This window comes from Poecilia latipinna, unplaced genomic scaffold (genome assembly GCF_001443285.1).
Source record: "Poecilia latipinna isolate Pla-1442-1.1 unplaced genomic scaffold, P_latipinna-1.0 Scaffold1840, whole genome shotgun sequence".
Taxonomy (NCBI): domain Eukaryota; kingdom Metazoa; phylum Chordata; class Actinopteri; order Cyprinodontiformes; family Poeciliidae; genus Poecilia; species Poecilia latipinna.
The window spans coordinates 2,255-20,240 of record NW_015114456.1 but is presented as its reverse complement, the minus strand read 5'-3'; the positions used below and the strand labels follow the sequence as shown (position 1 = coordinate 20,240).

The window sequence follows — 17,986 nt, the reverse complement described above, 5'->3', positions numbered from 1 at the left end:
TTTTTTTTTTTTTTTTTTTTTTTTTTGGATGACTACTTTTTACTTTAATTTGAGTAAGAAACATGCTCAAGTAATGCTCCTCCTGTTAGAGTAAAATAACTCTACCCGCCTTTTGTTCTGTGCATTAAAACGACTTATTTCCTTTGGAATACACTTGTGTTTTATTCTGCACCTTTCAGAATAAAACATTTTTGCATATATTGTCATAGAAATACTAAACTATTTTCATATAGACAAGTAAAAACAAGCTAAGTGTTATTTAAACTATTTAAGTTGCTACAACTAAAACATAAATAAGCTTTAAATAACCTTTCATATTAACTATATGAACTACAGAAAACTTTTATTGTGAAATCAGGAATTCCGTGTATTCCGGTTTCTGACCTGGATTTGGGCGGTAACTTGACGCAGTTGCTATGAGACAAATGAAGTTCGTACTCCACAGCTGGCTATGGCGGATGTTGTTGAAAATGACAACATGAAGAATTATCATATAGCGTCAGAGAAAATCGCCCCGGAGATCAGCCGCTTTCCCTACTGCATAGTGTGGACACCCATCCCCGTGCTATCGTGAGTTCCGGTCGTCAGCGTCTGTGTCTGTTTTAACTGAAGGAAACCTCTGCACCTTGTAGGAAAGTGACAGCTTTATTAGCTTAGCCTGCTAACAAATCGGACAACAGCACCATCCTGTTGCTGTTTGTTGCGCTTTATTAATAAAGAAAGTCTCATTACTGCCGCTTTGACTGTTCTTATTGCCATGTGTGAGATAATGGGTCCAGTACATTAATAATTAAACAGTAAATTAGAAGTATGATAAACAGGAAGTGAGCAACATGGAAATCATGGAAATCCGAAAGGCTTTAAGCGTATTTCATGCTACTTTCTGTTCTGGGTTGAAAAGAAAAAAATAATCTCGGACAAAAATGACTGAAGTTGGGGTCGGGACTCCACCAGGGGCCACAAATATGTAAGTGTGAGGTGTTGACAGAATAAACTGAATACCAAAAATGGCAACGATAAAGCATATGAACGTTATAAAACAATAGGGTTTAAAGAAGAAGAACCAGGACTTGAATAGATAAAAGCAAAAGATCGGCTCTTGTTAGTTTTTGCTGGTTTAATGTTTAAAGCTAGGAAATAATAGACATATTTCCAGTAAAGTTTATGTTTTACAAATTGGATTGTTACCTCTGGAAATTTGAGTCTGGAATATGAATAGGAATGAAAAATGTATGGGAACCATGTAGGCTGTTTATTTACACTTCTAATGGCTTTTTTCTTACTAAAGAGTGTTTATACAGTTTCATCTAGAAATGTCTAAAAACGTATTTTAATTGAAAGTGTTCAGGTTTTCATTATTATTGAATAAAGTATGGAAAAGTTTTCTATATGTACTTTATTTCCTCTTATTGTTAATTGCATTTCCAATATTAAGTCACTCAGACTATAATGTTTAAGCCGATTTTCTATAAAGGTTGGACAAAACTGCTATGAAGTCAGCCACCATATCCATACTTTTTACACTTCAGGCATAGCTCTGATGGGCATTTTAAGTTACTGTTGTCTAATAAAGCTACAATGGAGTATAAGTATAAAGTATAAAAATAAGTATAAAAAAGAAATGTAGAAATATCTACATTAATTTTACATATTTACAAGAAAAAAACTTGGATATTTTCTGTCGAATGGTCATAAATTTGCAACAAAAAAAAACCCTGATAATTTTCTATGACTAAAGAAAATTAGTCATAAAGGTTATTTAGAATTACCTCTGGATGTTTTCCAAAGTGTAAGTGGTACATGTGGGTTCTTTTCCTGTGACAGAACAACATCCAGCTTCTTCCTCAGTGTCTCAGGTGTGGACTTCAGATCTGCTGTGTAAAATATCCTTCCACAAATATCGATCTGCAAATAAATATACCTGTGGATTTATTTATTTTTTCTTTCCCCCTCTCATTTCTCGTCCAGATGGCTGTTTCCTTTCATTGGTCACATGGGAATCTGCACTTCCTCTGGAGTTATCCGGGACTTTGCTGGACCGTACTTTGTCTCGGTGAGTAATGAGTCAGGTGCTCTGAAACAAAGAAGAAACCGATATATTTGTTGTCGGCAAAGATGCACCAATCTGATATTAACTGTATCGACCCCGACATTGAAAAAAATTTCAGATCAAGTGTCGATAACAATGTGTCCGATCCATAAGGGCAGATCTACTCAGTCTAATTTTTATTTTTTATTTTACATTATATTTAGAATCCTAATTGCACTATTTGAAAGAAGGTTTGTTGTGTTTTTTTTTTTTTTCACGTTTGACCAAGTTAGTCAATCTTTTGACAGTTTCAGTTTCTTTATTTGTTTCACTTAGACTGTTATACTCCTAATTGCACTGACTGAACAAATAGGTGTACTATGTGTATTTAAGTGTGTTGTACTGTAGTATAATCCAAAATTTCTTCCATTTGCTAAATGCCTGAACATGTTTTTTGTAAAATCAGAAAAAAGGGTTAAGGATGAATAATGTTTCCGTTTTGCAGGAAGACAACATGGCTTTTGGGAGACCTACAAAGTAAGCATGTCCTTCAGCAATGTCTAACGCTTAATGGGAACGATGAAATCCAAACTCGCCTCTTTGGATCTGCAGGTACTGGATGCTCGACGCGAGTAAAGTCTACGCCAGTGGCTCCAACGCTTGGGACACGGCCGTGCACGACGCCTCAGAGGAGTACAAGCACAGGATGGTAACTAAAGGCTGCTTTTATGGTTCTAATCTAATTTACGGATCGCTGGGAGAAATCTAAAATGGTGAAATGTTTTTGTTTTTGTAAAGCACAACCTGTGCTGTGACAACTGTCACTCCCATGTGGCCATGGCTCTGAATCTGATGCGATACGAGAACAGCACCTCATGGAACATGGTGAACCTCTGCCTTCTCTCATTCATCCACGGAAAATATGTCGGGTAAGACAGAGGTCTTCCATCATCATCATCATCAATGCAGTATTTAAATTATAACAAACTTCTTCGATGCATTTTTGGTCAGATATTATATTTTCTGGATAAACATTTCCTGCAGTCAGTGGTCAAACTTGATGTGTTCGAGATGCTAAAGTTCAGAAAGACTGCTGAAGGAACGAATAAACGCATCAGAAAAACATGTATTAATCACAATCAATATTGTCATTGCGATGTACAGCAATTGAATCATAGCCTGAAATGTAACTAAATTAATTAAGAATTTCCGTCCTAACAGAAATTGATAGTTGATGGAACGAAAGGAATATGAGGACATCATCTGCGTATAAGGCGATTGTTAAACACTTAACATCCCTGTGCTGCCAAACGGGCTCCAGCACTAAGGCAAAGAGGGGTGGGCTGAGGGGACATCCTGGGGGGACACCTCTTGCAATTGGGAAGGGATCCGATTGGCGTCCATTTATTGGTGAATTATTCAATGTTTGAATCATTCTAAGGAAAACTGCCCCCAAATTAAATTTTCCCAGAACTGTGAACATGTCTCTGTTAGACAGTAGCATCTATAAATAAAGCCTGTCTGGTCAGGATTTAACAGTGTGGGTTGTAGTTTTAGCATCTGGCTAACAGTTTTGACAGAAACTTACTGTCAGCAGAGATCAAACTCATCGGTCGACAACTGAATCTTAATCACGTTTTTGGATGTTGTGCAGCCCCATTTACATGCATTAAACTGTAAACCAACACAAAGAAGTCTGTGGTAGTAGAGAAGAAAAAAAAATGGTGTGGTTTTCAAAATCTTTTCAAGAGAAAAATTCAGAAATTTACAACATATAGTCTGCTTTGTGTTAGCCTATCACAGCGGCGTTCAAAAAGCGCTTCTAAATTAATCTACCTCGTTCGTTTTATCCAAATAGTTTGTCGTTATCCACGTAAAAATAACAAACATGTCGATAAATTTCACTTGTGTGTTTCATTTTAAAGCATTGATATTTTCTGAGTACTTTGAGTTTGGTCATATTTATCTACTGTTTGGTCACATTGGTCTGTTAGAAACCAAACAAGATACAGAAAATTTTGTGGGCACAACTTGACAAAATGTGAAAAACTGAGAAGTAAAACTACTTCTTTCCTGAATCCATCAGGAAATTATGTCAGTTTTAATCTTATTAGGGAAAGTGACAGTATCTTAAAACACCAGAATCATTTTTTTTCCATCCAAGAAGCCCACAATGTCCAGCTGGCTTCTTTACAGCCAGCAGGAGAAAATAAACGCTGTTCCTCAGTGGGATCCCGAGAGTCCAGGCATGATTTCACTGGGTCTGAACCTGCTGGGTCCCACGATGCAAGGAAGGCGCCCTGATTCTAAGGATGCATAATGAGTTATATAGGGCAAACCTCAGGAAGAAACTGCTACACCTCTAGTAGAGTTCTGTTTTTTTTTTTTTTTTTTTTTTAAAACTACATTTCATAGCAACTTTTACATACAGCAGCAACCTGAACAACTGAGCAGCAAAACTGTTTTTACTGCATATAATATAGATGGAAGATCTAAAAAATAGCATGAAGTGCCTTATTTAAGGAACGACCAATCAGAATGCATGACAACATAATCAAAAAATGGTTTTCTGTTAATTCAACCTCGTTTCATGTTTTGAGTCAAAAGGTTATGTTTTGTTTTTGATTTTTAGGTAAAATGCCTAACTTTACTTCCAAAATTCCAGATTGTAATCGACTGTAGAGGACCTCTGGAAACTTTTTCATTAATATCGTTAAAATTATAGCAGCACAAACTCAATTTTTTTTTTTTTTACTGCACAAACTTACCACAAACATTTGACAGCAATTTTGTTAGATTTGGTGATGGTGAGGGGGTGCTGGCTGACCTTTTGACCTTTAAGCTTTCATTCTTCAAAGCAAAAGCGGCACAAACTAAATTTTTTTGCTGCACAAGCGTAGTCGAGTTGATCGACACAATTTCTCTCTGATTGGAAGAAGGTGGAGGGGCTGGTTGACCTTTCATGACCTCTGGAAACATCTATTAGTATTTTTAAAGTGACAGCAGCACAAACGAAAAATTTAGCTGCACAAATGTTTGACACCAATTTTGTCAGATGTGGGTAATATGCGGGTGGGAGCTGGTTGACCTTTAAACTTTGATTAATGTCTTCAAAGTAAAGCAATATAAATCAAAATTTTTGCTGCACAAATGAAGCACAAACATTTGACATCAGTTTCTTTAGATTTGAAGAAGGCAGGGGGGACAACTTCACTCAGGTTACAGCGGTTGGTTTCATGATATCGACTCGTTACCATGTTAACATGAGAATTGAAATGAAAGCGCAGCGTGTGTCCATCAATCCTGGAAGCTTATCATCCCTCTGCGATGTTTACTCTGTTTGATCTTTCTGCAGCAGCATAAACTCGGCTGTCCTCAGCTTGTTCTCTGTGCTCTGTCCAGCTGCGCGGGCGTTCTGAAGACCTGGCTGCCGTTCTTGTTGCTCGTGGGCATCGTCCTCACAGTTGCTCTCGTCGTCAACATCCGATGACCGGGGCAGGGGGCCGGGCAGGGGGCCTGGCGAGGCGGCGGACACGGCGTGCGACATCCACACGATCCGCCCCGCCCTCCATACTGCGGCGCCACGACCAAACACGAACCACCTTTTGAAGAACGGCGTCGCCGCGTCGAGCTACAGTAACCGAGGACCTAAAGCCTGCCTACCTCTGGGAGAGGACTTCCACACAGGAAACGTCTTTATTTTATTTTTCTCACTGCAGTGCCGAAGCTGTAATACCTCAACGATTGATATCCATTCACACATATGCATTTTTATGAATTCCAGCTATTGTACATTCGACAATAACAGCTTCACACTAATTGTAAAGAAGTTCTGGTGTAGTAGAGTTCATGCCTTGCTTTCAGACTGATGGGGTTGTTTACCTGATATCTTCAGTGCTTCCAGAAAGCCATTTTTATACGTGGAGCACAAACGTCATTAGCTGCCTTATCGCGACTTTCTAGCATTTCATACTTGATCTAATGTAGCTCTTCCACAGCAACATGAGCGTATTTTCCTATCTGTATACGACACACTGAGCAAGTCGGCATCTTCTGAGAGATATTTTCTTAAAGATTCCTTGAACACGTCTAACCTCACAGTGCTGTTAGCAACAGCTCATCACTGCGACGATTGTAGCAACCTTGGTGAATGTGTCTGTGATAGATGTCTCTGGGCTGACCCTCCACAAACCCACTCAGATGTTTTCTTTCTGCTCATTACTGATTTTTCACACAGAAATCAGAGTCAGTGCCTGATTCATGACCGGTATCGCAGATCTCTTCCACGTTGTGGCATTTTCAGCATTCTGCATTTTTTTTTTCCCCCCTATTAAATGTTAGGTCTTCATGACAGTTGGCACTACAAATCCGTTGCCATGGCTGTTGGGGTAGAGGGGGCAGACTCAAATCATGTCATTGTTTGCAAACGGAGACAAAGGAGCGTGGAGCTCTCTCTCCCTCTCTCCCAGCAGCAGCAGCAGGTAGCCAGGATTCTCAGGTTTTTCACACTCGCCAACCATCGCTCAGTGTTTCAGCGAGCGCCGCCACTTCCTGCTGCTTTACCGGCTCAGCAGTTCAGAGCTGAAAGTCTTTGGGAAATATCAGGACCACCTTTTTAAAGTTTAAATTCAACCCGACCAACATCCTGTAAGGTCGAGACAGACGATGAGACAGTACTTGTTTCTAAACATCATCTGGCTCACAGGGCCTTGATTCATATGACGGAGTATTAGGGCCAGAATACGCAATATGTTTTTTCTTAACATTTTGACAATGAAGTCATATTAGTAGAATAAAGATGCAATATTATCAGAAGGAAGTCTTAAAATGACAATTGTTTCAAAGTCCTGCTCCTGATGATATTTTAATGCTGATGTGTTCAGACTTTGTCTTCTTTGTAAATCCAAATCCAAAGTATGACTTCACAAGATGCCCAGCGTTGCTCATTTTATTAATTTTTAAATTATTTTTTCCTGTAGGAGTTATCATAACATTACTACTTCATTCTAATATTATAATTTTATTCAGATTATGAGTTTATTCTCGTATCGTTTTGACTTTGTCATACGAGATTTGTCTAATACTACGATTTCTTTTCTTTGTATTATTGCAACTTCTGCCTTTTTGTCATTTTTTTATTCCCATATCCTGCGACAGACTGGCGACCTGTCCAGGATGACCCCACCTCTCGCCCAGAATGTTAGCTGGAGTTAGGCACCAGCACCTCCTGACCTCACTAAGGGACAAGGGTGTTAGAAAATGGATGGATGGATATTCCCATATCACTCTGGTTTGATTGTCATGACTTTTCTTCTCGTTACGACTTTTGTCTCGTATAAATTTAGACGTTATTCTCACTTTATTCTGGTAATATGCAAATACATTTTTGTGCTACTCCACCTTTTTTTCATATTGCGACCATATTCTCGTAATATTCTGAATTTGTGTTATTGCAACTTTGTTCTTACATTACTCCGACTTGCTGCCGTATGTCTTTATTCTTGCAATATTGTGACTTTGTTCTCATAATATGTGACTTTTTCTCATAATTAGCTTTTTTTCTGTGCCTGGCCCTAACACTCCGTCCTACATTCAAGTGTACAATTTGCCTCTCTTGCCTGTAAATATTTGACTCCCCATTTTAATGGGCATTTTGTAAAAACATGACCTTGACTTTTTAAATCTTAGTCATTTACACTAAAATTGTACTTTGTATTCCATGTTTGTGTTTATCATCTGCTGACGGTTGCAGCAGAGCCGTGCCTAAAACAGACTGTGTGCTACTTTTTACATATTTTATTGGGAAGAGCATGCACTTGCATGGCTGCATGTGTGTGTCGCATGCATGCAGGAAAAAGGTTTGAAATTGAAAGTCGTCTTTCATAATCGTCCCTGCCTCTTCAACCTTGTGAAAAGTATTCACACCTCTTGAACCTTCCCACAATCCAAGCAGGATCTGCAGTTGGCTTGTATGCAATAGACAACACTAGAGAGGAGGAACACGGTGATGGCAGCATAGTGCTGCGGTGAGTCTCACCATTTGGTCTATTCAAGGAGTCGGCCACCTTTACAAACCAAAGAACCATTTTTGCCCCCAGTCCAACTGAATGAAACTCGTTTATAGCCACAAATGTTATGGAATTAATTATTTACACAAAAAAGTTTACCACTCAATGATGAGGAAAAATTAAATATTACTGTTACTTCACTCATTCTGTCTGCAAAAAAGCCCCTAAAGTTCTCTATTTGCATTTATATATATGTACACTGCTCAAAAAAATAAAGGGAACACTCAAATACCACATCCTAGATCTGAATGAATGAAATATTCTCATTGAATACTTTGTTCTGTACAAAGTTGAATGTGCTGACAACAAAATCACACAAAAATCATCAATGGAAATCAAATTTATTAACCAATGGAGGCCTGGATTTGGAACCACACACAAAATTAAAGTGAAATGTTCCCTTTATTTTTTTGAGCAATATATATATATATATATATATATATATATATATAATTTTTTTTAAGTGGTGTTTTTGTGTTTGTTTTTTTCCACTTTTTCAGCCAAATTGAGAGAAATTGTGGAAGGTTCAAAAAGCCACAGGTTGCAGACCCTCTGCTCTATGGAATAACATCCTGTTAAACTCAGTCTTTTCTGATTTTTAATGTGGAAAAAAATGTGGAAAATGTTCAAGGTGTGTAAATACTTTTGTAGTGCTTTTAATTTAGTGCTGTATATTTCTCTGTTTCTTGCGGGTATGGAATAGCTAATTATCTTTAATCAGAGTTGATGACAAATTTGAGTTAATCATCTGCACTTAAGTGGAGACAGCAGTAATGTTTCATCATCTGCAGCTGCAGACCGTCTCTATTAGTGCTGCTTAGATCAAAGCAGAAAAACGCAGAAAAACACAGAAAAAGACGCACTGTTGTAGAGTCCAAGTAATCAATTTCAGGATAAAAAAGAAAAACGCGTTTGCCTCTCTTGCATTTATTATGTTGCTTTAGGGCTGGGCAGTAAGTTGATTTGATCAATTTGATTGAATTTTCTGGTTTTGAAGATGTAATTTTTGGAAAATCCTTTTTTCTCCCTGGACTTCCATAGTTCAGAGTGATGATTTTGACAAACATGTTTTATAGCTAATGTTTGTTTCGACATTGAATTAAATAACAAAAGCCAGTTGGTTTATTTTAGATCTTTTCAAGATATCTTCTGTCATTTCTTTCTTTTTATATGTATGTGATTTAAAAAAAACAAAAACAAAGGAGAAAAAATAAAAATCGGAAATCGAGTTGAGTTTTGGATAAAAAAATAAAATCATGTTTTATTTTTTAATCATATCACCCAACCCTACGTTGATTAACAAGATCATTTGCAGTTAAGAATCTTTCCCAATATTTTTCGGACACTCCTATGTTCTGAGACATCTTGCTTTCAGGGTCGGGTCGATTTGGGAAACATTATTGAAAGAAAGGTCACCTTTTTAAAATATCTAGCACTTTTCATTTATGCTTAAGTCAAAATGTGGTTTCTTGTTTCCATTAGCTGGATTAGAAAAGATGCTCATTCGTTGCTATTAGAGGAAATAAATATCCAGCTCTTTTGAGATCGCCTTATAATAACTGCCTGTCATATAGGAGCTTACTTGTGCATAAAACAGAGGAGAGGTGGCTTCTTTGTAGGAAGTCCTGCACAGGAATGCAGTACTGTGTGGAGATCATTGAAGCGGTCTTAGGTGTTGCCTGCTGTGGTGCCTTTCCGTATCCAGGAGCCAGGTCCAGGAATGTGGGGACCTGCTGTCCCGCCGTTCCAGTCTGCGGACAAAAGACAGTCGGGATGGCGTTACTAGTGCCGCCATTCACTTGTTACACACTTAACACGAGTCTATTGACTCAAACTCTTGTGTTGTTCCGATTCTCCAGATATCTTTCTTGCTGCTGAGAATTCTCCAAAATTCAGAAAGTGACTGTGTGAACAGCTGTAACACCAATAAAGATGTCTATTATTCTAGCAATGTGTGGGCCTTTTCTTTTTTTTCCTCCCCTCCTTTTGGGTTTCCATCATTGAATTATGAGCGCTGTGTTTCATCAGGGCTGTCAGCTTGAAGGTTGACAACTTCTCTTCCTCCTCTTCGAGTTTCTATTTATACGCTCAGGAGTGATTCCCATCAAAAATGGTTAGAAGCTGTCAGAATACACATCGACCATGAGGACGTATTCGTCCCTTTGTAAGTGGCCAACAGTCCCGTTCAGAGGAGATTATCCTGCATATTGGGCCAGACTTTGGAAAGTTTTATTTAAAAAAGTTACATTTCTTAGATATTTGTTAAAGTTCTGTTGTGACAGTATAAGACAGATAATCTGTGGGATGAAAGAACTCCTGATTCTCCTAGTACCAACTACAGAAATACACCACTCAGTCAGAAACGGCCAATCAGAGCCGGGAGGAGGTCCTTAGCGCTGTCAGTCACTCTCATGCTCAACCCATCCCACTTGCTCTTTCCTGAACTACAGCTGATTCACCACAGCATAGCCTGCCATGAATGCTAATGCTAGTTAGCATAGCTAACAATGACTGCGAGTAAATGGTTTTTCTTTAATGGTAAATTGTTTTTACACCACTAGTACACCAAGCAGCAAACGCAGGAGGATGATTGATAGCATTAAGACCCTCCTCCTGCTCTGATTGGTTCTTTTTGACCAGAAGCTGTGAATTAGTAATGGTAGAAATAGTAGCTTGATTTTTTAAAATCAGTTTATCTCATACCATATTGTCACAACATGGTGACAGTTTTAAATAGGGGAAAAACATTTTTGTAAAAATTACACACTGCAGCTTTAAAAGGGAAATATCCCAGGGCCACAATTTTAAGGGGGCACCAAAGATGTTTTTTCTTCTTTTTTAAAATGAATACATGTTTTGCATCACTTTTGATATAAATCTCAAAGGTCCATATCAGGTGAACTGTATTAATATTTATGGGACTACTTAAGTATGAAGTTATAGTAATTATTTGAAGGACAACATGGAGCCACTTCTTAGCAGATGTAATAAATATACCATACATTAATTCATACCCACTTATCTGCAGAACTATTGTTCTATTGGAATTTGTATTAGAAGGAGAATCTTTCTGTCGTGGAAAAGACACCAAATCTCTTGGTGGATGTGGGGCCCTGAGCCCAGGGCCCCACATCCTTGGAAATCCGGCCCTGACTATAATGCAAATTTTATGATAAATGTATGTCCACATTTAAAAATCCAGATTTAGGCTCGGGTAGTCATACTGTTGGCCTAATGTAACAGTGCCGGACCACGCGTTAGGTTCTGGGGGAAATTTAAATGAGACAACCGGAACCCTGGCATCTCCAGCCCCTCTCCTTCCTTGTGGATCTGGTCAGGCGGGAGAGAGAGAAGCCCCTCCCCGCAGATCATCATCGCACCAGTCGATGGTCCTTTTAACTGTATTGTTGGGGGAAGAAGCGACGCCCCGCTCTGAGGATCAAACGGCCTCCCCTCCCCTGTGATCGGCACGACCCCCAGTTCTGTTTTCATGGAAATCAGACCCAGCCTCCGGACCGCACTTTCTGCAGACATGCGAAGTTGAAGGCGCATTCCCAGCCGGGACAACTGAACTCGCGATGTTGGCGTGTCGGAGAAGCTGATTCTTTCATCCTGTTCCCCTCCTCCTTTGCCCCCAGTAATCTATTTTCCTCCTGATTTCGTCTTGTTCGCTCCCGTTACTTTTTGACTTCACTCCAACATGCTGCACCTGACGAGCCGCTTTGTTTTCTGCGCGCTCCTCGCCTCCGTTTACGCGTCGTGCCCTCCGCGCTGCGAGTGCTCGGAAGCGGCGCAAACCGTCAAGTGCGTCTCCAAAGACCTGAGGAGTATCCCGACCGGGATCCCGGGATACACAAGGAATCTGTTTATAACTGGGAATCAGATCAGCCGAATCGGTCCGGGGTCTTTCAGAGGTCTGGATAACGTGACCAACCTCTCCCTGAGCAACAACAGGTAAGATACTGCTATAAAAACCACCGATCCAATGCAAATGGCTGAACGTTCTTACATACATAACTTTTAAGTTGGCATTATGAGTTGAATTAGTCTGTGTTGTCATACATTTGAGATTAGAAAAGGCTGTGGGCCATTTAGTCTAATCTGTCTATATGACTGGATTGTATCACATAAATCTGGATTGTGTATTTCTGCATAACTGAACATGTAATTGGCTTTTAAAGTGCCTCAAGATAACATTTGCTGTCAATTAGAACAATATGCAAACATTTTATTGAACTGAGCAAGTAATCCAAGGTAGTGGATTATCATTTTTCTCTGTGGCATTAGAACACTCGACTCTTCATAAGATGAAGAGTCAAGAGTGTTGAATCCATGACTCAGGGTACTTCTTTGTGTAAAGACATACTTTCATCCAGACTTCCTCTGGAACTGTGCTTTGAAGTTTGACCTGTACGTCATGCTTTTCTTCCGACCCAGAATTTTAGAGATGGAATTCCACACCTTCTCCGGACTTCTCCGCCTTCGCTCTCTGGATCTGAGCAACAACCAGCTGACCGTCATTCACCCCGAAGCCTTCAGCAACATCAGCCAGTCGCTGCGAGAGCTCAACCTCAGCCGAGCCCTCTACAACTACTCGTTCGTGATGGACCTGGCCGCCTCCCTCCAGAGGATCTCCATGGCGAACCTACAGGTCCTGGACTTGTCTGACAACAGCCTCATCTACCTGCCCTCGCACACCTTCTCCCGCATGTACGGCCTGCGCCGGCTCCAGCTCTCCAACAACTCTCTGGTGGCCATCCGCAGCCTCGCCCTCTCAGGTCTGGAGAGCCTGGAGGAGCTTGACCTCACACTCAATGCCCTCAAGACCTTCACCGACGAAGGCTTGCAAGAGTTGGACTCCCTTCCCCGAGCGTCTCTGCTTCTGGGGAAGAACCCGTTCACATGCACCTGCGGCATTGAACCCTTTGCGCAATGGCTCAACAGATCCCAGGATCGCGTCAGGGATGCTGAGGGCCTCCTGTGCGCCTTCCCTCCCAGCATGAGGAACACATCCATTCTCACAGTGGGTATGCTGACTCTGGAATGCCAGCAGAGAGACGTGGGGGCAGATCTCGCTTTGCAGACCTCTTATGTCTTCTTGGGAATCGTTCTGGGCTTCATAGGCCTCATTTTCCTCTTTGTACTTTACCTCAACCGCAAGGGAATCAAGAAGCGTGTATATGACATGCGGGACGCCTGCAGGGAGGTCTGGGAGGGCTACCACTACCGCTTCGAGATAGACTCCGACCCCAGGTTATCACAAGTCTCCACAAGCGCTGACGCATGAGAGGACGATCGCTGCGCTGCATCCGCAAGAAACTCTTTCTCCTAATTCGTTTATCAGTTGCAGAATGTAAAAAAAAAAAAAAAAAAATTATGTACAGACGTGCCTGTAAATATATCTTAAACAACAACACCTTGATTGAAGCATGCACTCAGTCAAATGGAGATGTTTGACACTTTCAAGAAGCAAAAGTAAGTGCCTGAAGTGAGCTCAGTATTGTTTTTTTAAATTTGTGAATCAAACAGATCTCATGGAAAAGGAAGGGAAGTGGGAGGCGGGAGTAACAGAACTGCAATAAAATTCAGACACTATGAAAACAAACCTTTGGGAATTTAAAGCACAATCACTCATTCATCTTTGATCCCTTTGAAGCCCTTTGGTCCCTCCGGCCTCTTACCCCAGGGTGCCAGAGAGGAATTAAGCCACCCAAAGCTTTTTCTCCCCCCACCCCCCAAAGCTCCTCTTAAAATCACCACTTTGCCCCTCTTTGGCTGTTGGATTAGAAGTGGAGAAGACAATTCAGCACAGGCCAGCGGAAATCTCCCTGCCCCTTCCCTCCCTCCCTCTTTCTCTTTTTCGTGAAACTTTGCTTTGTTTCAACTCCTTGAGTTTTATTGTCAAAATGATGAGAACCAGCCCCGAGCTGAAGCCGCTGAAAGTAACCCCCCCCACTCCTCTTTCTTCCCCTCCTCCTTAAAGACAACAGCCCTCGCTCTGGAGGCGCTTTGAAGGAAAAAAAGAAGAAGAAGAAAAAAAGGTCTGGCTCTCCACGTTTTTCTGTTTAAGGGGCTTTTCCTCCCTGCAATGATAAGATACAGATGATTCTGAAACACCAGCCACATTGTTTCATTCACGAGGTCTTTTCAAGCGGCTTGGTGAAGACGGAGGTATATGTGCTTTAAAGGGTTAGTTTAGATTTCCTAAAAAGCGAGGTTCTATGAAGTTGTTGTCAGTGACAACGTTCTTACCTATCATAGCAAAGATGTCATATTGCAGCCAGTTTGGAGAGAAGAAACAAAATCGCCAGAGCGGCGGAACGCTAACAGCTGGTCAAATGGATCAACAAAGTCAGGGCTTCACAAGCTTCAATGTGGAACCATAGAGTATTACGGGGGGTTTTCTTCTTTTTGAAGCTGTGTTACAAGCAGAGAGCATCTTAACAACAGTAAGCAGCACTCAGAAGGCTTTTCTGTCTGGACAATCAAGAAAAAATGATCATAATATGGTAACGCTAACAGGTAAAAAAAAAAAAAAATCCCATATTGTATTACTTGAATGCTATTTATTCAAGTAATGGATTATATCATTTGTGTATGATGTCACATTCAAGTTGGAGCTCTGGAAAACCTGTTTATCACTTCTCTTCAGAAAAAAACATGTAGATAAAATTAAAATATTACTTTAAACCTGCAGTATGCACATTTAAAAATATATATGTTTTTTATATATATGCTAAAACTGTAACCATGTTGTGTTTGTGTAATAATATGAGAGATAATCTGAGAAAAGATCGATGTGACCTCTATTGCAATATGAAGAAATTTACTTTTCTCAGTCAAAAAGAACCAATCAGAACCAGCCTTAGCGCCGTCAATCATCCTCACGTACTTGCTGCTCAATGTGCTAATGGCGGAGAAACAACTTACCGCAACATGAAGTGGCCATGCTAACTAGCCTTAGCATTCTCTACAGGTTCTGTTAACAGGAAGAAGCTGCATGGTAGCAGAGAGAAAGGAAGGGAGGGAATCAGAGAATGAGCAGCGCCACACTAAGGGTGATTGACAGCGCTAAGTCCCGCCTCCTGGCTCTGATTGATTGTTTCTAGTTAGCAGTTGGAGAAGGCGGAGAAGCTTGATTTTTCACAGATTGTCTGTCTCATAGCATACTGTCACAACATGGTGACAGTTTTAACAAATATCTCACAAAATGAACAATATCCTACCACATACTGCATCTAAGGAGTCTTTTTACTGCGATAATAATTACTTGTATTTACGTCACTGGCTGCTTCAACTGTGACAACATCGCTGGATCTTTATTATGGGCTAACACAGCTTTGTGTTCTACAGATTCCTGGCTAGCTGTTAGCCCATATTAGTCTCCTGTGACTTTTATTCCCTTTTCTACTTGCTGCAATATGACATTTTTTCTGCTACATGTAACTACAGGAACTACCAGTAAAAAGCACATTTTAAAAATCAGAACCCAAGGAATTTTCTCTGCTACCATTGCCTTTTACCACTGGAGCAATGTTAACTGTGTATATCCTATTTGTACTTGGTGATCAGATTTTTCCAGTTTCCAGTGGGAAATCTATGGAGAACCCAACCTAAAGTCGGAATTCCAACGAAAAAAGTCCAGGTTTAGTACTAAGGATGGTTGCTGAGTAAGAAAAAAACAGTCCTAAATGTGGCAGATATGAACTTTTTATGAAAACCTCTGGTGTTAGGAACTTCATTAAACCAGTGGGGCTCATAGCTTTGTACATTATTTATTTGTAAACATGCTATTTTAAGAGCTTGAATGGACATTATTGTGTTATCTTGTGTTTGTTAAAGTGCCATGACATTGTGTCCTGTATTGCCATGTATGTTAGCACATTAAAAAACATTGTTAGGCAGATTTAAGCATCAGAACATGAAGTGGATTTTGTGAAAATTCAAAGGATGTCATATGTTTGAAGTATGGCTGCACCCCTGGCCATGAATAGTGGATGAGAACTGGGATGAAGGGTGTGGATTTTACAGTGGTCAATTGTGGTCAGATAATTGGTCATGCTTTCAGTTTCATTTTCACTTGCAGTCATCCCAAAAAGAAGGAATCTTTATCAGCACAAAGTTTGTATAATGTAGCATAAAGATTAAAGAATGTATTTGTTTGGTCCTTTCAGACATATGTTAGCATTTGTGTTAATGCTAAATCGGTGTGTATTATTGTAGGATTCATGGTGCAGATTGTAAGATGTCAAAAAATCCGATGCTAGCCAGCTCAGCCGTCAATTAAACTGGAACTGCATTTCCATTACAAATGTGCGCAAAAAAATTGTCGATATTCCGCTGATGTTGAAAAAACACAATTTAGCCATGTTTCATGTTTCCTTCAAATAAGAAACAGTTAAAATCACAGGTGAAAATGTTTGTACTCGCGATAAGACATTAAAAAAATCAGCATGCTCCCCCAACTACTGCTGCTCCTGGGGCAACCTCTGCTTGTTGATCACGTGACTATCGTGATGTGAAAAAAGTGTTTCTGTTGCAGTTTTGCGAAATAAACCAATTTCGCTCATCGTAGCAAAGTTTTGCCATGTTTCATTTGAGCAAATTTATTTTAGAAATGGCAAACTGCACAGTTATATAATCAGTGGAAATCCTGATTATGTAAATTACATAGCTGTTATGTAAGTTAGTTTACCTGAGGCAGTGTACCTTCCTTCAGAAATACGAAGAAAGTGTGCAATATTAATATGGGAGGATCACAATTAGCACCACAGCCATTAGCAGTTCCTACTGATTTGGACTTCCAATTGGAGCAGCTGCACTTTGACTTCCGAAACAAATCAGACGCAGCCTAAGCAACCTGTGTGATTATTTTTACCCAACTCCTTTAGCCACACTGAAACCTAAACGTCCCAAATGGGATGCACATGTTCAAACTGAAGCAGAGAATGAATTCCAGACGGTGTCATGTGTGTCATCCTTGTTTTTCCAAATGACAAAAGCAATTCTCTGTGGCCTTTTGATGCTCCCAACTCAGACCAGAAGAAGAAATGGCGAGCTGCCATTCCTCAATGTGTTTATTGTCCAAATTGCTAGCTATCAAGGTATTTAGAATAGACAGAGACAGAAAGAGAAAGAAAGAGAGAAAGAGAGAGAGAGAGAGAGAGAGAGAGAGAGAGGAGGCCTGAAATTAAGTAAAACAGCCTCCCTTTGTTCGAAGCCAGAACAGCATCTTCATCCTATCAATATGTCCAAACCTCTCCGGCGGCGATCCCAAACTGTTTACGCCACGGAGCCTTTTTAGTGGATGTGGAATGGCAAAAAAAAAAACACGAGGATCTCTTGATGTCTGTGCATACTCATTTAGCCCAAATGTAATCTTGTGTGTTTAGAAACCCAACACAAATGAATGTAATCTTAATGCTCGGGACCGAGGTCGGCGTATCATTTCCCCCGAGCCGCAGCGCCACATTAAGCCGGACATTTAGTCACCGAAGGAGAAAACAATTGAGCTCCGCGGGCCGACACAAAGGGCCAGCTCGGATGGCGAGACGGTTCAAAGAAGCTTTGTTTTCCAGCGCAAAAACAAAAAAAAAGAAGAGAAGAAAAGGATGCCTTATGATACTCATCGTCTCCGAATCCGCAGTGCAACAGGATTCATTCATGATGACAGAGTTAAGCGCTCTGATCCGGCTATTGTTAAACTCGCATCATTCTTAATAATTGCATTTGGAAGGAAAATCCCAAGAGTAGCTTTCATTGGCCTGTTCCACGACAAGTCACACCCACGACGTTAAGCCGACTGCGGGTCATTGGTGTCAATTTGCGGAGCAGAAAGACGAAAAATGTTCCCTGCATGTCATTACTTCCCTTTTTTACTCATTAAAGT

At 40.3% G+C, this 17,986-nt stretch overlaps 2 protein-coding genes and 1 long non-coding RNA gene across 3 annotated transcripts in view; 2 read left to right on the top strand and 1 right to left on the bottom strand.

Moving 5' to 3' along the window:
• Positions 1–2,003, bottom strand: part of LOC106934670 (uncharacterized) — an 11,134-nt gene extending 9,131 nt beyond the window's left edge. The window contains exon 1 of the long non-coding RNA XR_001421743.1: positions 1,770–2,003. This is a non-coding gene — a long non-coding RNA (uncharacterized LOC106934670). The remainder of the gene's footprint in view (positions 1–1,769) is intronic.
• tmem222b (transmembrane protein 222b) lies at positions 393–5,858 on the top strand. Its single transcript, XM_015014713.1, has 6 exons — positions 393–570; positions 1,969–2,053; positions 2,535–2,566; positions 2,642–2,738; positions 2,828–2,958; positions 5,432–5,858. Exons 1-6 carry the CDS (start codon positions 452–454, stop codon positions 5,517–5,519), a joined length of 552 nt encoding a protein of 183 aa, XP_014870199.1. The 5' UTR covers positions 393–451; the 3' UTR covers positions 5,520–5,858.
• Positions 5,859–11,441: 5,583 nt separating this feature from the next.
• Positions 11,442–16,195, top strand: LOC106934671 (trophoblast glycoprotein-like). Its single transcript, XM_015014714.1, has 2 exons — positions 11,442–12,051; positions 12,535–16,195. The coding sequence occupies exons 1-2, from the start codon at positions 11,798–11,800 to the stop codon at positions 13,382–13,384; spliced, it is 1,104 nt and encodes a 367-aa protein (XP_014870200.1). The 5' UTR covers positions 11,442–11,797; the 3' UTR covers positions 13,385–16,195.
• Positions 16,196–17,986: the final 1,791 nt, after the last annotated feature.